The 23086-nt window shown below is 38.0% G+C and overlaps 1 protein-coding gene across 1 annotated transcript in view; it reads left to right on the plus strand.

Annotated features, from left to right (window-relative positions):
• The window catches only part of Cpne3 (copine 3), a 56923-nt gene extending 50488 nt beyond the window's left edge, over nt 1–6435 (plus strand). The window contains exon 16 of the mRNA XM_045144377.1: nt 3011–6435. Coding sequence (XP_045000312.1) covers nt 3011–3121 — 111 coding nt within the window. The 3' untranslated portion in view covers nt 3122–6435. The remainder of the gene's footprint in view (nt 1–3010) is intronic.
• Nucleotides 6436–23086: the final 16651 nt, after the last annotated feature.

Here is a 23086-nt window from a genome sequence, read left to right on the forward strand (position 1 = left end):
AAGGTTTTTTTTGGCTTGCATTTTGAGAGAGTAGTCCACAATGGTGGGGAAGGCATAGTGGCAGGACTATGAAATGTAGCACTTGAGGGGCAGGAAGACTATGAATTCACGATCAGTCTGGACTTCATAGGAAGACCCTGTCTCAAGTAAACAAAAACAACCAATAAAAAGAATTGGGGGCTGGGGAGATGGCTCAGCAATTAAAGGAATTTGCTTGTAAAGCCTGCTGGCCTTCATTGGCCTGGGTTTGATTCCCCAGTAACTGCAAAAGCCATTTGCGCAAAGTGGTGCATGCTTCCGGAGTTCATTTGCAGTGGCAAGAGACCCTGACCTGCCCGTGTTTTTTTTCTCTCTCTCTCTTTCTTGTTGTTTCCCAATAAATAAAAACGACTTTTTTGTAAGAAGATTATACTTAAAAAAAGAACTTGCTTAAATGGAACAATATGGCCTTTTAGGATTAACTTTTTTTTCATTTGGAATGACTCTTCAGGAAGTCATCCAGGCTGTTCATGTATTCATTCTTATTTTATATTTGATGAAAAATTTTTTTTAAGTTTTTAATTATTTGAGAGAAAGAGAGAGAGAATGGATGTACCAGGGCCTCCAGGCATTACCAGAGAACTACAAACATGTGTGCTACCTTGTGTATCTGATTTATGTGGGTCCTGGGAAATTAAATCTGGGTCCCTTGGCTTTGCAGGCAAGTACCTTAACTGCTAAGCCAACTCTCCAGCCCCCATTTTTTTTTATACAGGGTCTGATTGTGTGGCCTTGTCTAACCTGCATTTCACTGGGTAGACCAGGTTGAGCTTATACTTAAGTCAATCCTCTTGTGTTTCATCTCTGCCTCCTAATACTGGTTTTAGTTATATGCAATAATGCCTAGCCTTTTTCTTTTTAAGTATCCATTTCTTTCTAAAAGTCAGTGTGTTGAAAGATCTACTCATGCTTAAAGACATTCCACATCAGTAAGCTGTACAGAAAGCCAGATTCTCATAATAGCTAAATGTAACAAATGCTCTATAAGCTCTGCTCATATAATGGTTTTTAAATGTAGTTCTATGTACTAGTTATTATTTTTACAGGAATATCTAACAATCTGTAATGCTGAATGAAATGTAGTCTGATGCAGGAAGCTACCTCAAAGTCTAAACATAGTAGAGTCTGGATATTACTTTTCTTAAGTTACATAAGGCTATCAGCCTTTATAATCATATTGAGGCTTATTTAAAAGTCTGTGTACATGTATTCCATTTTACTGCTGAGTAATGTTTCATGCTATGGTTGTACCGTACTTTAATTAAACTTTTGCCTGATTAAGAACCTCTGGGTGTTACTGATTTTACCTATTATAAAGCTGCTGTAAGTATTCATTCACCAAGTGAAGTAGGAAGATCATCATTGTGAGTTTGAGGCCAGCCTGACACTATATAGTGATTTCCAGGTCAGCTTGGGCTAGAGCGTGACCCCACTTCAAAAAAAAATTAATAAATAAATAAGGCCAGGCATGGTGGCACATGCCTTTAATCCTAGCAATTAGGAGGCAGAAGTAAGAGGATTTCCATGAGTTCAAGTCTACCCTGAGACTACATAGTGAATTCCAGGTCATCCTGAGATAGAGTGAAACCCTACCTTGGAAAAACAAAACCAAACAAACAAACAAAAATACAAAATGTTTCCCAAGTGGCTGCAGCATTTTATATTCCCACTAGAAGTGGGGAAGATAGGGGTATATATGATTATAAAGTGATAACATTGGGGATATTTATGGTGAAGGGGAGGTTATCTATCTTGGTTGTTGTGCTAGTTACATGTATTTGTCCAGGTGATAAAATTGCATAGATCTACACACACAAGCACATGTAAAATGTGTGTAAAGTCTGTACCAATGTCTCATTTGATTTTATACCACAGATGTAAAAGCTGCTATCTTTGTAAGTAACTAGATGAAAGATACTTGAGACTGATATTATTTTTGCAACTTCCTATGTGTGATGGTTAATCTGGGTTATCAGTTTGATAGGATTTAGAATCACAGTGGAAACAAATCTCTGGGCATTCCTGAGGAGTTTCTAAATTAGGTTAAGTATAGTGGGAAGACAAACCCTAAATGGGATTGGCATCATTCCATAGCCTAGGGTCCTGTGTTGTATGAAAAGGGGAAAGCTAGCCTGGTGTGGTGGTGCATGCCTTTAATCCCAGCACTCATCTTTAATCCCAGCACTTGGGAGGCAGAGGTAGGAGGATTGCAGTGAGTTCGAGGCCACCCTGAGACTCCATAGTGAATTCCAGGTCAGCCTGGACTAGAGTGAGACCCTACCTTGAAAAACCAAAAAATAAAAAAAGAGTGGGGGGAAGCTAGATGAGCACTAGTATTCATCACTCTTTGTTTCCTGGTTGTGGAATGAATGTGACCAGCTGCTTCATGTTCCTACTGCACTGCCTTGGTGGACTGTGACCTCAGACTATAAGATAAAGCAAACTTTAAGTTGTTTCTTCTTAGGTGTTTGCCATAACAGTAAAAGTAATTAATGCACTATGATTCTATAATGATTTCAAAATATGAAGTAAAAAAATACCAACTGAATAAAGGACTCCTCACATTTAAAAATTAATGAACAATAAGAAAATCACCAAATATGAAGAAGCTGGCACCAAAAAGGGCTTAATACATGTTGATAGAGATGGCAATGGCAGTAAATAACATTGGGTAGAGAGTTCATGTTCTATGGGTTGTTATAAAAAGAAGGTACAAGCCTAGGGATATGGAATTACAGCTGAGGATATCCTAGTCTTCTATCAAAAAGCCAGTAAGTGGGCTAGGGATGGTAGCATACATCTATAATCCCAGCACTTGAGAGATAGAGGAAGGAGGATCAGGAATTCCAGGTCATCCTCAGCTGCATAGACTACATGCGACTTTGTCTCTAAAACCTAAAAAACCTAAAAGTCTAAAAAGGTGATTAAGTCTCCAATTGTTCATAGTAACTTTGACTTTGTTTTCCCGAAGGCTCCGAAGGAAGCTCTTGCTCAGTGTGTCCTGGCAGAGATTCCCCAGCAGGTGGTGGGTTACTTCAACACATACAAGCTCCTTCCTCCCAAGAACCCAGCCACGAAGTAGGAGAGCTGTGACCACTCCAGAGAATGCTTAAGCTGTACGAGCAGTGTCATCTCTTATGCAGTGATAAAGCTCTCATGTTATGTGCTTTTCACCTATATTTTCTGTACATATTATATATGTTTAAATATATGTTTCATTCTGTAAGGGAGGCAATGCCAAGTCTGTTTCTGCCCATTCCAATTCAGTGATTGCTAGTGATTTATGCAAATTGCAGAGGGGCTATTTGGATAAAATTTAGTGTAGGGGAAGCAGATTTTAGTTGTGGTGTTTCTTTTCATACAATGAAAAATTTAACATGCCATATTAAAATATTTACCAGTAGAGGGAGTGAGGAATTATTAGGATGATATGGTTTGCAGGTTGCTGTACTTTATTTGCTATACATGTTTAAAGGCCATGACCATGCTCTTGAGAGAGAAAGCCTCTTGAATTCGATAATGTTGCATTGTTCCTATGAATCTACATTCATTCCCTTTCCATGGGGTGAAATCTGCTGATACTTGGCACTTGACTTTTGCTGCAGTTTAGAGGCTTTACAGTGTACAGAGCAGTGTGCATTCTCATGAGACTTCATGAGCAGGAAAGGTAATACTCATGCACATTAAACAAGTTAAAAGACCTTCATGTAGGTGAGCCATTTCTAGATTTTTTTGTCTTCATTGTGAACTACTGCATGGATGTTTAGACTTGTCCCTTCTTTTCACCAGTTAACTAAAATATTCAGGGTTCTGTGGAAGCATAGATGATGGATCTTCCCAGATTCTACATTATTAGATTAATTAATCAGAGTTAATGAAGTAGCTACGATTGCTTTTCTTAGAAAACTATGAGGACCAACATAAACGATGAAACTTAAGAATTCCAGTAAAAAAAAAAAAGAATTTCAGTCCAAGCATGATGACACATGCCTATAATTCAAGCCACTCATGATACAGAAGAGGGTCACTGCTTTAAGTTTGAGGGCAGCCTGCTTTACATAGTGAGTTCCAGACCTGCCAAAGCTGTACGGTAAAACCCCATCTCAAAAAAAAAAAAAAAAAAAAACCTCAAAAATTCCATTTCCTTCTAAATAGTGATATACTTAGGGGACAAAAATGATTTTTATACTTTTCTTGCTATAGTCCTAAGGATTGATTTGTATAGGTTTGTTTAAGTATTTTCTTCCTTTTAAAAAGAGTATCTTTTAAAATTCATGATAATCGTATCTCTTAAAGTTTTATCTTACACCAACATAAGTACCTAAGTTTGGATTGCCCAGAGTCTTTGTAAGAACAGCGTGCTGTGTGGGCATATGTAACCCTAGCACACCTAGGGCAAGAAAGAGGTGGAGGCAGATTCTCCTTGGAAGACCTCAGACCAGCTAGCATGGACAACACTGGTGAATGAGAGACCCTGCTTCAGAAAGGTGCAAGGCAAGGACTGATACCCGGAGTTGTCCTCTGACTTCCACACACATGCCCACACTCATACATGAACACATATATCATATATACCAGAAAAATTTTATAAAAGCCTTATTTTATTATATAGTGCTTCCTAAGTCTAGAATGTCTTCTTTTTAGAATAAAACCTGATATAATTTAAAAAAAATAAGAGAAAAACAAGCCAAAAATCCTTTTGAAGTACTATGTTAGGATAGAGTAGTTATAATATAGCGTTTGCTTTGAAAGAATAGGATTTATTTTCTTTTAAAATATTCTCAATGACTATGAATTATCTTATTACTAAAACAATGAAACATTAAATGTCATTTAGAATATAGCATATGCTGATTTCTGATAAACTAAGCTAAAATGTGGTAAACTAAGTTAAAATAATAGTTTCTTCTTAACTTTCATTATCACTTAGTATACAGCACATTTTCAAAGCAGGTTCAGTAACATTTACTTGAGGACATGTGTGCCAGGTACTGTGCATATGCACACAGTAGCCAATTGTACTTACCAATTTGACATTTAACTCATGTGTTTATCACATATCTTTAAGTGTATGTCCACAGCACCAGCTGACATGCCTGTCAGTGTTACTGAAGACCACACCACACAAGTGCCTCTTGTTCTCTAGTCTCTGAAGGACATGAGCAGTCAAACACAAGCAGCTTCAGCTTCTCAGAAACAATTTATTACCAAGATTTTGCACAGAGGGGACCTACTTGTCTTGACTACCTAGCCCAAGTGAGGGGCTCCCTCTCCCCCCCCCCCCCCCCGCCGGGTAGCTGGCTTCTGGATTAGTGCTGTTAACCTGAAGGGACCTATCCAATAGTCACTTCATCTATAGCAGGGTTTCTTTTGTATCAAAGTTTTATGTAATCTCAGTTGGATGGACTTTAGGATTCGTATACAAATCAAACATTTACTGATAATAAATCATAAAAAATTTACTATAAGGCAATTCTTATATATAATTTTGCCATTCGAGGTGAAACCATGTTTGTATTCTAAGAGCTTGTTTATTTTTATAGAAATAATTAAACCTTGGCTGAATATTTGATAATGTAGGACAGAACATCTTCAACATATCATCAGTGTTGAGAACGTTTCTTCACATAAGTGCATAGTACAAAATGTCACAAGTATGTTTAAGGCCATTTTTTCAGTCTGTAATTATTATTTATTACTAGCTTTGCTCCTTACACTGTATTTGTTGAGTTTGACAGCTGTTAGTTACTAGGAGTAAATTATGTTTGTTTTTCTTGCCCCTCCCCCCAAGTTTAAGGCCATTTTAAAAATTATTGGAAATTCTTCTCTACTTCCCAGCCAAAATTCATTTAATGATTTTTTAAAATGGAAGCCAAGTCAGCAACTCAGTAACTTTTAAAATCAAGCATTCTAACACAATCCAAAATGGTGGTAGGAAAATATTTCTGTAAACCCATATTTTACTATAGGAGCAGAAAACTATATAGTGAGGATACTGCAACTCATAATGTATACTCTGAGCCCAGGTGTTTCAGGCCGCCTCTGTGTAACATAGATGGTGTAACAGCAAGTGTGCAAAGGGTAGATGTTGTGTGTTCAGAAACAAGCCTGTAGTGAGGTTGTGTTATGCAACATGGCTGAACTCTGTCAGAAATAAGTTGGATTAATTATGCATTTTATTCTGAGTTAACTTTTTATCATTTCACATTTATTTATCATTGCCAATTTTTGCAATGCCCACATTTAGTTATATGACTTCACATGAGATCATGTCCTACTGTTTAAGAATCTGGGCTGTAGGAGGGTGCATTAGTTGACAATCCTATTATTAACAGAGAAAGAGAAAAACTGATCATTTCTTCTGGTTTGGCATACCTGTGCTTAGAAACTGCAAAAGAAAATAAAAAGAAAGAAAAAGGGGTGCTATGGTTTTCAGACTTTTCTTTTGCATACACAGGGGGCCTTTGCAAAAGTAGCTTGCAGATATTTCCCCCACTGTGCCACCGTTAATTCAAATGACATTTATTCTTAAAATTCATTTGAAGTAAAAATAACTAAATTGACTTTTATATTGCTATAGTCAGATATGTTAAAATGTACATTTAAGTGATTGTGCCATATAGAGACATATTTCTTGCCCATATATATATATGTATATATATATATATATATATATATATATATATATATATATATATATATATATAAAACATGTTCATGAGATTGCTTACCTACTAGTCTAGTCACCTCATCTTGTGGTTAATATGAAAACCTGAAAGCTATTAAAATTAAGTCTGGCCAGGAATTTACAACCCTTCACTTTGGACAGTGCTTAGACAGACTTCCCAAAGTCCATTCAGGTCCCCATTGTTGTTTTTGCTGTATTTTTACAATTTTATTCTTTTCATTTTATACATTTCTGCTAGTCTGTTTTTTCATGAAAGTGACATATAAACTAAGTAGTTTGGAAATTGTAAGAAATTTTATTGTGTTGCCCTGGATGTGACAGTATGTTTATAACTTACTATTATATGAATTGATTTTAAGTATGTCTTCTACATTTCCTTTGGATAAAGTTACTTCTTGTTGTGACATAGTAGTGTTCTATTTTCATTTTGTTCTTTCTCTGTATCTTATTAAAACAGCAAAGAGTTATAAATAAAGTGTCTTAGTCTGTTTTTTTCTGCTGTAATACAACACCACAGACTGGATAATTTACAAGTACTACAGGCTAGGAAGTTTCAGGAACAGGACCCAAGCATCTGGAGAGGAATTCTGTGCTGCATTATAACAGGTAACATGGGAATCGGTGAGCAAAAGTGGCCCAAGCTTCCCTTTCACCAGGGACCCACTTCCACAATAATTGATAGACTCTAGTGATAGCAGCATTAATCTATTCCCTTATTACCCCACCCCTTTTATTTTTTAGATAGGCTGTCACTATGTAACCCTGGATAGCCTGGAATTCTTAATCCTTCTGCCTCTGTTTCCCCTGTTGGGATTATTCAGGCATACACCACCATGCCTATTGCTCTGATTACCTATTTGTGGTCCCATTTATTAATGCTGGTACAATGGCAATTATATTTCAATATGACATTCAAATCAGAGTATAAGGAAAATTTTAAGCATTTAAAATGGCCTGTATACCCTATTTTATTAACACATTTAGAGAAATGCTGTTATTTTATGGAATTTATTTAAAATATCTCAGATGGTCTCATGAATCTTTCCTGGGTACAGTAAAACATAGTTTTTCAGCCTATAACTAGAATGATCTAGAATGTTGGACGGGGGTTTTTTGTCTGCCATATTAAGCAGTGTAGTATATCCACTTGTAATTTGAATGTAAATTGTCCCCGATTGCCTCATGTGTTTGTGGTTGAACCTCATACTTGCTCCCCAATTGGTGGCAGTTTGGGACTTGGAGCCTTGTCTAAGATGTATCACTGGGGGTGGACCTTAAAGTTTATTAATCTAGTTCCAAGCGCAGTTCTGAGACTCCTTCCACCCAGTTACACATGTCATCCTTCCTCTGATATGCTGAGGCTTGCCCTCAAAACCCTAAGCTTAAATAAATCCTTTCCTCCCATAAATTGCTTCTGATCAAGTACCCCCCCCCTCCGCAGCAAGTAGAAGCTGAGTGTAATACCACCTATTTTTTTAAAAAATATTTCATTTATTTATTTGAGTGAAAGAGAGGGCCAGAGAGAGAGAATGAACAGGTCAGGGCCTTTAGCTGCAAATGAACTCCAGATGCATGCATTCACCTTGTGCATCTTGTTTACGTTGGTCCTGGAAAATAAAACCAGGGTACTTGGGCTTTGCAGACAAATGCTTTAACTGGCAAGCCATCTTTCCAGCCCAACGCCACCTAATTTTTTAAGAAAAAAGTTAATTTCCTGTGTTCAGATTATTGGACAGTACTTTGGGAATTAGAAATAATGGCCTAGTAGGAAAAGAAAGCATTAAGAAATGCTAGGTCAGTGTCTGAGATTACACATAGTAGGGATAACCAGGAGGCAGGGCATACACCTTGGAGCCTATGCATGTAAGCTAAGTCCTGAAAGGTATCTGAAAAGGTTAAAAGTACTTAGGAAGGTATTGGGCCAACAGCAAGTATTATTCTAATGGTTTAGGAATGAAAATAAATTTGCATTTTCCAGAGATAGAGGCATCCTGGAGGGTACATTGGGGCAGGTAGAGGAGCTCAGGTTTAAGGGACAGGTCATGGGGTTGTCCTGAATAGATTTCAGTTAAGGAATGATGTTACTGTATTTCTAATTTTGAAAGACTGGAGGACCTTTTGTTTTAGGGTAGACAGATAGGTTCATTGGATTCCTGGGAACCTTGTTCCCTAACTTGGATCTGTTCATAGTGTGTGCCTTGGGGATGCATGGGTAGGGGGGTTAGTAATGTCACCTTCTGGTGCAGACTCATTTATTTGGTCACATATTGGCTGAGATTCTGATTCTTGGTGTTTTCAAATTCTTTTCTCTTCTTGCCACAAACTTGCCTCTATATGTTAGGCCCACCTTTCATCATTTCTTTAATGGCTGGCTCATATTCAAGTGATATTGATAAGGATTAGGAGGAGGGTGACATTTTCCTTTTTTTGCAGATAGTCAGCTAGGGACTTAAGCTAGAAAGAACATGGAGGCCACCCAGCCCTGGTAACACTAAGCTCCAGTGTGCTCCAGTGTGATTCAGTCTGATCCAAGATGGTGATAAGGAACAGCTTCCTGGTTCTTCCTCCTTTTCCCAGGCTTGACACATGTGAGTGGGCCATTTCTGAATTTGTGTTCCTCACCTGGGCCAAGCAATCTATCAAGGTCCTTTATGTTTACTTGAACTTGGCAATGAGGCTCATCTGCCTTGTATACCTAATTATATATATATATATGTTCCAAGTTGCCACATAGATTTTCCTTGTTTTCCTCTTGGGGACCCGTCTCATGTGGGATGGGAATTCATTTTCTCCTCAGCCTGGGGGCCTCTCTGTCTTTCTTTTTTTATTTCTACTCTTCATTCAAGTAGAGCTTTCATAATTTACTCTTCATGTCTGCTTTTCAATTCTCTGCTAATAATAAAAAAGGCCTTAAAAGCCATTGGCTTGGTGGCTTGGAGGGTTCATTGACTCACTGGCTTGGGGAACTCTAAGCTCACCGAGAGCCTGGTGTCGCAACCTGGCAACCATCTCTAGATTCACAGATTCATCTCAGATTCACAGATCTCTAGGATTGTCCACCCCTTGCTTGACAAGACCATCAGCCTTGTCTCTTGTTATTAGCCATCACTGTCACTACAGGTGGCCACATTCCCTAGAGAAACCACAGGAGTTTGTGGTGTTCTTGGAGACTGGAGCAGCCCTTCTTCCCTCAAACTATCAGTGGGGAATTTCGAGCCAAATTTTGACTTTGGAAAATAACATTTGGAGACTCAGGAAGTGCCAGGCTTAGTAATAGCATCTGAACTCAAGAAGTTCAGGAGTTAGGGAATTCTAATTGTTTGTCATGGAAAAGAATGAATAGGAAATAATTTGTCTTCTTCAACTGCCCCATTCATCCTGTAAGAAGTACTCACCTTCTTGCAAAAGAATTTAGCTTCTAGCAATCAATAGGAGACCAAAAAAAAAAAAAAAAAAAAAAACACGAAATTCTAACTAAATTCAAAGCTTACAATCTGAGTGATATGAACATATAGATGGCTTAGTGGTTAAAGGCTCTTGCTTGCAATGCCCGCTGTCTGGATTTGATTAGTCGGTACCATGTATAAAACCTGATGCACAAACTGACCCATGTACCTGTGCAGTGGCAAGAGGCTCTGGGGTGCCCATTCTCTCTCTGCTTCTTGTTCTTTTCTTTCTCTCCCCCCCCCCCCCCGCCTCTCTCTCTCTCACACACACAAACATAAAGCAATAATTAAAAAAAAAAAAAAGAAAGCATATGATGCAAAAACAAAGCAAGGATAAGCAAGTGAGAGAGCCTGTGGTGACAGTAAGGCTTTCTCTTCTTGTCTATGGGACTCCACATGCTGCTTTTGCAAGGACATTCTCCCTCCTGCCTTTGTTGTGATCATTAGGACTGTTCAGATCACTCTTCACAGAATCCCGGATGGGCAGCATCCTCGCTGTAAACCTCATATGGCTAGTCTGTACATTACATACATGACTCCAGTACCCTGCTACTCTCCAGTGCCCCAAACCCTTCCATTCTGCTCTCAGGAACTAACCCATTTGTTATTAAAATTCTTAAATCAATGCTTTTCTTTTGAACAATCATTTCACCTTTCAATTCTAACATTACTTCCTCTCAGTCCTGTCAAGTAGATGTTATTTCCTTTTCTTCATCTACCACTGTGCTTGTATCCTTCATAGCCCTCCTTTCTGTTCAAAGATAACTTCTTTCCTCTATTCTCTAACTTTGAATTTCAGTCATAACTGACTGTGTATTCTTCCTGTTAATCTTATTTTTCACCTCAGCCTATACTTTGGAGATCATAAGTGAGGCACTATTATTGAAGAACCCAGAGGCTAAATGATGCCATGACAGGCTTCAGTAGAGTGCTGCCCTGGTTAGGCCTAAATTACAAGTTTCAGCTTAAACAGAGCAACAAAGGGGCAGCTGCCCTGCTCCTGCCCAGGACACCTGAGACTGACCAAAGACTTGTCCCTCCTACCTCCCTGTCTCGGCCAACCGAAATACATACAAATGTTATTGCTGCTTGTTGTTTAGTTACGTAGCTCCCACCCACCAACCTTGCTGCCAGTGTCCTAAGAAATCAACCAATCATGCTTAAGCAGGAAGTAAAGCACCTTGCCCTTGCATAACTGTTTGGTTCTCCTTGGTGGTCACTGGGGGTGCTGAAAATTGGGCATAACAATTATTATAACAAACCCCTCCCTATACTCTCATTTTCTGGCACAGTGCTCCATTTTTCAATAACCTGCTTTTCCTTTTACTCCCTTCATTACCACAACCAATAAACTGTTATTCATTGTGGCCTCAATGCACTAATCCTACCAGCTTCTTTTCCCCGAATTGGTTCTCCTGGTATGATCCCCCTGCACCTGATTTTCCTACTAATCATTGCTATGGGCATTCAGCTCCAACAACATGGGCTTCCTTGCTCTTACTTTACTCTGCCTGGGATATTCCTGGCTCACACCCTGTGTACTTGCTGATGCCCGTTCCTGGAAACCTCTCCACTACTCCCTTGACAACCTTGGTTCTTTATCTCCTGCAAGGTCTTTGTTCACTCAAGTATCACCTCTTGAGGCCTTTCCTGATGACCTTATTAAAATTACAGTTTCTCAGTTCTTCCAACCCTTCTTGTACAGATTTTACTTATTTTGTTTGTTTTCTTCTTTACCTACTAGAATGAAAGTTACAAGATATTAGGGATTTTTGCTGTTTATTCATTACCTTATGCTTAGCAACCAGAGAGACACTGATGTTAAATAGACACTTTTTAATTAGATAGCAAAACAACGAAGCTGGATGTAGCTCACCTTGGAATGCTGAGACCAGAGGATCATAAGTTCATGGCCACTCTATAGAGCCTTATCTAAAAAAAGAAAAGAGAAACAGAAGAAAAGACAGAAAAAGAAAGATGGAAGGAATCAAAAGTATTATTGCATAATTAATATTAGAAGTTGATATTTATGAGAAAAACCATAAAATTTAGAGTTAGGAGATTTAATTTAATACGAGGAGCCTGATGTGAGGATGATCTGATCATAATGTCTGTCTTTCCACTAATTATCAGGTTTGATTCATCTGATCAGGCTAGCTAGGCAAGTGTCCCCATTCTCCCTCACCATTCCATGTGTGTCCTTCCTAAAGCTGTGCTGTTAGTGAAAGAGGGCCGCTTTCCCCCATAGAAGAAGACAGTTTCTCTGTAGGTGTATGATCCTCAGCTTCCCATATTAGACCATCAAAGCAAGCTCTCAGTACAAGGAACATTCAAAGCAGTGGGAGGGTTTGGGAGAGTACCACAGTATTTTGGCATTTATCTGAGGTTTGAAGGTTATATAGGGAGTTATAAACTTAAAAAAAAAAAGTCATAAGGCTTTCAAATATAAAAGGCAAGCAGTGGATAAGTAAATTAGGTTACTCAGCATTAGTGAGTGTTGTTAGGATATTGAGTTAAATATGCACTTGTAATTACCATTTGTGTTATGACTGAATATCTTATAAATATGACATTAAAATTCAAACTGTTAGCCTTTCATATGTGAAATCTGTGTTTAGTTCCTTTCTGGAAGACAAGCTAAAGCTGAATCTTTCAGATTTAGAATGTATAGTCTAACATTACAGGTTATTAAATCATTTAACCCATGAAATCTTGAATAAATATACTTGTTGGCTTGAAAAAGCCCTTTCAGTATAAGCTACTTATAGCAGACAGCTTCAGGTTCACTGAGATGAACTTCCAGACCAGGCACAGTCACGGAGGAAGGGATATTTATTGAAGCCTACAGATCCAGGGGAAGTTCCATAAATGGCAGAAGAAGCTGGCCCGCCTTCACAGGACCAAGCAGAGAGAGAGAGAGAGAAACACAAGCCAAAAGCCAAAAGCCACAGCACACTTCAGGAACTCCAGCTAGGCACACTTTGCATATCTTTAGATTGAAATCTGAAACCCACCACCACACCTTAAGATCCTCCCAGTGACATTGCCTCCAGGCAGGTGGCTGCAGAATGCAAACTACAAACAAATAAACAACTGAATATATTGGGGGGCATCTAGTCTATTCAAACCATCACATTCCACCCCTGGCCCCCAAAAGATTTATAACCATCACACATTGTAAATTGTACTCAGTTCAATTTCTAAGGTCCCCACAATCTTGACCAATTTAAGATAGTAAGACCTGTAAAATCAAACAAGTTAAACGTTTCTAACATATAAAGGCACAGAGTAAACATTTTCAACTGGTATAATGCATAGCAAGGAGAGACTAAAACAATGCACACTCAACCACCATCAAACAAACATCAAACTTCTGCAGTTCAAGTCCAATACAACAATGCACAGTTAACCACCATCAAACAAACATCAAACTTCTGCAGTTCAATTCCAATACAACAAAAGATTGACAGTCTCCAGATTTTCCAATCCCACCTTACCAGCTGGGCAGAGTAGCCAGGGAACACTTCCATCTCAGGCCAACAGTGTGCTCTGTGGTAGCCCTTGCATAGTCCTGGTGTATCCAAAACATCTTCAGGCCTTCATGCAAACCACAGTCCACCTTCCAAAGACTCTTTCAGCCTATCATGGCATCATCTCTTGCCTCATGTCTCATCACAGCAGGAGCTTCTGGGACCGTGTACAATTCATGACCACTCCTCACATTTTTCATACTTCTGAAACCAATACCAGGTGTGCAGGACACAGCCATATTCTTAATTCACAGACAAAATAAATCATAAACTTGAAAAACAGGTTTCTTCTCCAGTCAACTCTTTCATTTCTATGATAGTCTTTCCTCAGGCATCCTTTCCATGTTAAAGCAATTGGACTATCTTCCTTTAAGATTGCTAATGTGTTTGACAATAGTAGATTCAGTAACCTAAAACCAGTCTCAGTGCCTTTAATTTTAACTTGCTTGAGGTTTTCCAGCTTGAAATCTTAAATCTCTCAGTCCAATATCTCTAGCCAAGCACATCAGCCCATTACAAATTTAACCTTGATCAAACTCTCTGGGCCTGGGCAGCAGGACGCAGCCAGCCCTTATGCCAGTAGCCCAGTTCCAACAAAGTTCTCTGCAGTCTTTCCTTCCCCTTAGAAAGCTCATAAGCCAAGCCTCAAAATTCAATGCTGTCTGAACTTAGCATTCTCAGAGTCTCATCAGAATAGTTCATAAAACTTGGCTTACCACTCCAGAAGACATCTTCAGTTGCAAGTACCAAGTCCATGCCTATTCCTCCAAAACAAAGATTCCAAAAGATCAACATCCACATGATCAGGTTCATCTCAGTCCACTCCTCGGTACCAAATTCTATAGCAGACAGATTCAGGTTCACTGAGATTAACTTCCAGACCAGGCACAGTTATGGAGGAAGGGATATTTATTGAAGCCTACAGATCCAGGGGAAGTTCCATAAATGGCAGAAGACACTGGCCTGCCTTCACAGGATCAAGCAGAGAGAGAAGCAAAAGCCTAAAAGTCAAAAGCCACAGCACACTTTAGGAACTCATGCTAGGCACACTTTGCATATCTTTATATTGAAATCTGAAACCCACCACCACACCTTAAGATCCTCCCAGTGACATTGCCTCCAGGCAGGTGGCTGCAGAATGCAAACTACAAACAAATAAACAACTGAATATATTGGGGGGCATTTATTCAATTCAAACCACCACACTACTTTTATCAAATTAGTTCATGAATTTTATGTTTGCAAGGCAATGTGACACCTTTGGACCTTGGATTCTACCATGGTCTATTGTAACTCTCAACAAAGAATCTCGTTCCATTTCCTAAGATGGGGAGTTGGAAATGGTGTCTAAATTTCCTTTCAAGCTTATGATTCTGTGGTACACTATACAGCTGAGTTATTTAAAGCTAGATGAAAAGAACTACGGCCCCAGCCTGGTTAATAACCCTTAGCCTGTACTGTGTGTTGAATTCTGTGTTGCTTAGGTTTCCCAACAGAGAGAGTTCTGAGGAATTTGTAGCAGAATTCACTGTGTGCAGTGGGCAGAGATGACTAGAGGTGCTTTGGGGCAGGAAGAGGGTCTGTGACCTTTGAGGCATTTCTTCTTTTCCTCAAACAAGGGAGTTATTATCATGAAATGTCAAGTTGTATTGCTTAATGGTGCACATTTATTTGACCTTTGTACCATCAGTTCTAGTCACAAAGTAATAGTAGGAAAAATACTTCCAGGCATAAAAATTCATAGAGGAAAACATCAAACTTTACTACAGTGTTATGGATAAGGTACTTAAAACATGAATTTCAAGTATCTTTGGTCTGATTAGATATTATAAATTTCACAACAGAATAGTGATTAATATGTCCTACAGGTTTAAAAAATTCCTCATAGGAAGGCAAAAGAGTTATTGCAAATATAGAACAGGTGCAAATTGCTGAAAGTAAGGCTTTTATTGAGGTTCTATGTAGCATTTTTTCATCTACTATGTAACTAAAATGAATCAGTGCTACATATTATTGTAGCAATATTTAATACCAGTATTAAGCCAAAAAAATTCTCTAGGCTATAGAGTGGGGGCCAACTTATGTTTTCCTTTAGATATAGCTAGAGCTTTTGGCCCAACCTAATACAACATTTTGTGATTCTGTGCCCTATAAAAGTAATTTCTAGTTCAAAGTTCTCTCTTAGGTAAAGGAAGGTTTTCTTTCTTCCTTTTTTTAAAAAAAAAAAAAAACACAATCTCATCTGGGTGTGGTGGCACATGCCTTTAACCCAGTGCTTGGGAAGCAGAGGTAGGAGGATCTCCATTGTTACTTAACCCAATGGAATAGAAGAAGCAGCCAAAGTGACCAAAGATCTGACAACACAAGGCAGAGCTGAGGCTTTTGTGCAGTGCTTGGGATTGAACCCAGGGCCTCAGTCATGCTAAGTAAGCACTCTACCACTGAGCTGTAACCACTCATGTAGCTATGAGCTGGGTGTTTTAAAAGGCTAGAGAGCAGTTTATAGGTTGTGATATGTTTTAAGGGCCCCAGATGAAAGTAATATAAGAGGCAATGTTATCAATTTTGAGCAAAGGACACTTGGGATTACTTCAGTAAATCATAGGAAATTACTTTTTTAAAAAGTTTTTTCATTTTATTTATTTATTTGAGAACGACAGGCGGAGAGAGAATGAGGCTGAGAAAGAGAGAGAGAGAAAGAGAGAGAATGGGTGCGCCAGGGCTTCCAGCCACTGCAAATGAACTCCAGACATGTGTGCCCCCTTGTGCATCTGGCTAACATGGGTGTTGGGGAACTGGCCCTTGAACTTGGGTCCTTAGGCTTCACAGGCAAGTGCTTAACCACTAAGTCATCTCTCCAGGCCAGGAAATTACTTTTTGAAATAAACATTTGTGCCCACAGGGAAACATTATTCCTATAAATAAATATAGAGTTGGACACAAATTTACTTCTATAATGATTGCATATTAGGACATTAAAAACGTTTTAACAAAAGAAAATTGAAATAATTCCTTGTATGTTATTTGATCAAAGTGAAATTAAACTACAAATCAATAGCAAGAGAAACTACAGAAAATACACAAACTCATGGAGATTAAATAACACATTATTGAATACTGACTAGGTCAGCGAAGAGATCATGAAGGAAAGTTTAAAATATCAGATGAATGAAAGTGAAAACATAGCATACCTAAACCTATGGGCTACAATGACAGCAGCCGTAGGAGGGACGCTTACAGTGATAAATGCCTATATGAAGAAGTTATGAGTGTTCTTCAATAAATAACTAAACAATAGGCCTCAGGAACATGGAAAAAGAGCAAGCCAAATCCAAAGTTAGTAGATAAAAAGAAATAATTAATGAAGGCAGACATTTAAATGAAAATGAAAAAATACAAAGATTTTGTGAAAAATGTGTTGGTTTTTTGGAAGGATCAAGAAACCCTTAACCAAACTAACCAAAAAAGAGGGAAGACCCAAATTAATAAAATTATAGATCTAAAGGGAGATATCATAATAGATTCTAATAAAATTTAAAAAATCATTAGGGCATATTTTTGACAACTTATATTCTACTAAATTGTAAACTCAAAAAAGATGAATTTCTATACACATATGATGTACCAAAACTGAACTAAGAGGATATAAACTACTGAAACAGATCTATCAACAACAACCAGTCGGTTTAAATTTTTTTTTGTTTATTTTTACTTATTTGAGAGCAACAGAGAGAGAGAGAGAAAGAGGCAGATAGAGAGAGAGAATGGGCGCACCAGGGCCTCCAGCCACTGCAAACCAAACTCCAGACGCATGCGCCCCCTTGTGCATCTGGCTAACGTGGGTCCTGGAGAATCGAGCCTCAAACCAGGATCCTCAGGCTTCACAGGCAAGCGCTTAACCACTAAGCCATCTCTCCAGCCCAACCAGGAGGTTTAAAGTAATAAATAGACTCTAATCTTAAAAGAGTTCAGGTCTACATTATTCATTGCTGATGTTTACCACATCTTAAAGGAAGAATTAATGTAAGTACTCTCAAAGCATTCCATAAAATAGCAAAGGCGGGAATACTACCAGTATTGCCATATAAAGACATAACAACAGAAAATTATAGATCAGTGTCCCTAATCACATAGTTGTGAAAATTCTCAGTAAAATACTTGCAAACAGATGTCAGGAACATAAAAAAAAACCATTGACAATAATCAAGTAGGCTTTATTCAAGAGATGGGTCAACATATGCAAATCAATAATGTAATATAATGCATATGTGGCCTTGAGGGCAGAAATCATGTGACCATTTCAATAGAAGCAGGAAAGGCTTTTGGCAAAATAAAACAGGCCTTCATTATTAAAGCCCTGAAGAAATTAGGAATAGAAGAAACACAGAGACACATCACATCACAACATAACAAATGCTATCTATGACAAACCTATAAAAAACATACAGATTTGGCAGAATTCATAGACTTTTCATTAAAATCAGGAACAAAAGTATCCACTTTCTCTACTGCTCTTCAGTATAATTCTGGAAGTATTAACTGGAGCAATAAGACAAGAGAAGCAACTAAAAGAGATAAAAATAAGAAAGAAAGATCCAAAGTATCCTTATTTGCATGTAATTCTATATGGCACTGTTCTCAGAAGTAATAAATACTTTCAGCAAAGTGGCAGTAGACAAAATTAACATAAAAATCAGTAGCCTTCCTATATGCTAATAACACACATACTGAAGAAGAAATCAGGTAAAAATCCCATTCACAAAGAACTCAAAAAAGTACCTTGGAATAAATCTAACCAAGGAAGTGAACGATCTCTGCAGTGAAAACTTTAAAACATTAAAAAAAAATTGAAGAAGATATTAGAAGATGGAAAGACCTCCTATGCTTATGGATTGTATACATTAACATTGTGAGAATGGCTATATTACTGAAGGCAATTTATAGATTCAAGGCAACATCCATCATAATCCTAATGACATCCTTCACAGAAATAGAGAAATATCTTAAAATTCATTTGGAAACACAAAAGACCTTGAATAGCCAAATTAATTCTTAACAAAAAGAAAAATGATGGAAATATCACCATACCTTATTTCTAGTTTTATTATAGAGACATATAAAAACAACATGGTATTGACACAAAAGTAGACATATAATCAGTGGAATAGAAGATATAGATATAAATCCATACAGCTATAGCAACTGAATTTTTGACAAAGATGCTAAAACAACACACTGGAGAGGAACATGTAGAATAATGAAACTAAATTCTTAACTTGTACAATAATCAACTCCAAATAGATTAAAGACCTTAATGTAAGACCTAAAAATCTGAAACAGAAGAAAAAAATAGAGAAACACTTCAAGATAAAGACATCAGCAAGGACTTTCTGAAAAGGACTCTAGTCACTCAGAAAATAAAGTCACTAACCAATAAGTGGGACCTCATGAAATTAAAAAGCTTCAATAGAAACAACCAAATGAAGAAACGCCTACAGAATGGGAAAAAGTATTTGCTACCTGTGTGTGTGGCAGAATTAGTATTTGAAATATACAAAGAACTCAAAAAACTACACAACTAGTGCAACGCCGACTCCAGTGGAGTCTGCGTGACTTGTTCAGGCCGGGGCAAAAGCTTCAGGGAAGAAAGCCTCCTGGAAGGACGTGCATTCTCCAGGCTTGTGCCTTTTGCTGCTCTCTAATAGCTGTTTTCTTCTTTACTACTGTTCTGTTCCTGCCACATGACAGCAGCATGATGTCCTTTCACAATTTAGTAAAAATTAGATATGGAACAAGTTTCCATAAAATTGAGTCACCTGATGGTGTGACGCTTCCTCCAAAGACCGCACTCTTGTTTCAAGCCATAGTCAGAATTCCGAGAACCAGAACCAATCGATGAACCATTACCTTATACAGGAGTAAATAGGGATGGGGATACACTAGCAAACAATGGTGGGAAGCATGTTTCTTCGTAATCTTTAACTTTTGTGGACAGACTTGCTAGGTCAAAGCCACCTTGGTGCTTGCTTATGAAAGCACAGAGAAAACATTAGGAAACAACTGGGATTCAATTATGAGAAGGTAGGCTTTGATACACCTACATTTTTATGGCATGGTTCAAGGAAAAAAATGTACTAGAGTTCTGAAGTCACCCTGTTAGAACTTTTGTTAAAAATACTTGATGTTTGAAGCAGGTTAAAAACCAAATGTCATTTGTAGCCACTAACTGTCTATGATTTTGGTGAGATAGTAACTATTTGTGATTGTAATCTTTACTCAATGTATTTGTGCCTCTCCTGGAACAGGCTATTCATAAAAATTGTACTGCTTAAATAAACAAAGGTTAAGCTGATGTAGCCAGAATTGTATATAACTTGATGCTCTACTTCAGTAAAATACACTCAGATACATCAACCTTGTGTGTGTGTCTGTTTGTCACTTTGCCAACTCCTTTCCCACCTCCCATGTTCTCCCTCAGACTGGTGGTCCCGGTTTTGTGAGTCCATGGCAAACTAGAAAACAGCCTAATTAATAAATAAGCTGATGAAACAAACAGATAGTTCACAAAACATGAACGACAAATGACTAATAAACATATGAAAAATGTTCAACCTCATTAGCCATCAGAGAAATGTAAAATAATTTTACATTAAGGTTCCATCTCACCATTATGGCTGGATATGATGACACACACCTTTAATCCCAGCACTCAGGAGGCAGAGGTAGGAGGATTACCATGAGTTCAAGGCCAGCCAGTCTGAGAGTACAGAGTGAATTCCAGGTCAGTCTGGGCTACAAGTGAGACCCTACCTCAAAAAAAGAAAAATCAGTCATTGTGAAAATAAGTGCTGGTGAAGATACAGAGTAAAGGGAACTCTTATGCACTTCTAAGAGTGACATAAACTAGTTTTAACCTCTATGGAAATCAGTACAGAGGGTTTATTTAAAAACTAGAGATAGATTTATTTAATTTAAATTTATTTATTTGAGAGATGGAGGGAGAGAAAGGGCATGCCAGGGCCTCTAGCTAGTGCAAACGAACTCCAGATGCATGTGCCACCTTGTGCATCTGGCTTCACGTGGGTCCTGGCGAATTGAACCTGGGTCCTTTGGCTTTGCAGGCAAGTGCCTTAACCACTAAGCCATCTCTCTAACCCTAGAAATAGAATTTTTTATATGACCCAGCTATTCCACTCCTGCATATTATCCAGTCAATACATCATAGACATACTTTCCCATCAATGTTTGGGCAGGACTACTCACAATAACTAAGTAATGGACAACTCCAGTACCCATCATCAGAGAAATGGATAAGGAAAAAATAATATATACATACATGCATGCATATATATGTACACATACATATATACATTCATACACATATATATACATAGACACATTATATACATACATACACACATGCATATACATACATTACATATATATACCTACCTACATTCATAACATACATACATGCATGTGTACATACATACATTACACATATCCATATATCCATGCATAATACATACATACTTTGAATACATACATAGGTACAATGGAGGCTTTTTTTCAGCCATAAAGAATGAAATTCTGTGGTTTGCAGGAAAATGGATGTAACTAAAGATATTCATATTAGGTGTCTCAGAAAGACAAATATATGCTTTTTCTTATTTATGAGTCCTAGATCTTATATACTATGTAAAATCATGTATGTATATATAAATGACAGTATAAGTAAAATTATCCAGGAGAACAAAGGGGACAAACAGGAGTTGGGGTGGGTGAGAAAAGAGAGGGGAGGGGAACTGGCTCAGCTGATGGAGGAATAGGCTAGGCTCAGTATGCAGTATATATCTATATAAACCTTTAAAAATTAACATAGAAACATTACTTTGCTTTCTCATCTATTTAATGTTTGAAATGTAGATTTGCTAAGTAGCTGTTGGATTTCTTCATTGTCTGCAGATCTGAGTATGATATAATTCAGTTAACCAGTCCATATAACTTTATTTCTGGTCATTGGTTATGGAGGAGAGATGAGGTGGGGCTGAGGGAAGAACTTTCATATATGTATGCATCATCAGACAGGAACTGACTGCATGTTGATTAGACATAATTCACATACATGGACTGCAGGGGATTCAGGATTTCTGTGTGTGGCATTGCAATAGTACAGAAGAAAGAAAAAGTAATAGGGAATAGATTAACTTCTATCTCTGAGGATTTCTGAGGGTCTAGATGTCAACTTTTGGCCAAGATAAGGGTGTAGGATTTGTGATACAGAGTTTGAAGTAGTAAACTGTGGTAATCCCACAATCAGCGTCTGTACTTAAGTTTTTCTACAAAGTCTAAATAGTCAAACAATCTCATTGCATAGCCAAGATCAATTGGGGCTAAATACATTGCACAGACTTGGTGGCTGAATTTCACAGCAAAGTGGTTAGATCCTTATGTGAAATAGTTCAGGGGAGCTTGTGGGATGTCAATTGGATCCTCAGTACCTTCTCAGGTTCTTTTTCTCTTGCTTCATTATTTTCATGACTTTTGAATAAACCTGCATGAGAGGCTGAACATGCTTTGTGGAGCATGATGAGTACTTGCAAATATCCTTACTTGGAAGTCTTTGCATTTACAATGACTAGGGAAAGGATAGGGATTGCTATGAATCATTTTCCTCATCTGGAAAATGGTGAACATGTGAAAAAAATAACCACTTAATGTGGCCATTATGATGAAATGAGCTAGTTGAGGAACAGTACTTATTATTGGCACACAGTATATGCCTGTGCTAGCTTTCTGCCGCTATTAACAAATACCTCAACAATCAACTTATATAGAGAAGATATATTTTAGCTCACAGTTTGGAGGTGTCAGTCTATAATCAGTTGGCCCTGTTGCTTTGGGAGCTAAGGCAAGGCAGCATACATCATGACAGGAGTGCATGACAGAGCAAAGCCACTGATCTCATGGCTGGGAAATGAAAAAGAGAAAGAAGGCCTGGTTCTCACCATCCATTTACAGGCACATTCCCAGTGACTACAGACATATTTCTATGCCCTGCTTCAAGTTTTTATCACCTCCAATATCCGCATTCTGGGGACCCTGCCTTTAATACATGGGCCTCTGGGTGACATTTAAGATCCAATTATAACACTGCTGTGCAAGTCCTGCTAACTTATTTGATGTCTTAGCATAGAGGACTTTTACTTCAAGTTTTTGTGTGAGTGTGTATGATGATTGCTTTCTGATCTTCACTTACTAAAAAATATTTTGTTTGAAAATAGATGGTTTGTTCCTTTTGGCATGTGTATGTGTATGTGCTGTGGGTACATGTGTGCATATGTGTCTATAGGTGTGTGGGTATATCTGTGTGCTGATGCTCA

Source organism: Jaculus jaculus, chromosome 2 (assembly GCF_020740685.1).
Source record: "Jaculus jaculus isolate mJacJac1 chromosome 2, mJacJac1.mat.Y.cur, whole genome shotgun sequence".
NCBI lineage: Eukaryota > Metazoa > Chordata > Mammalia > Rodentia > Dipodidae > Jaculus > Jaculus jaculus.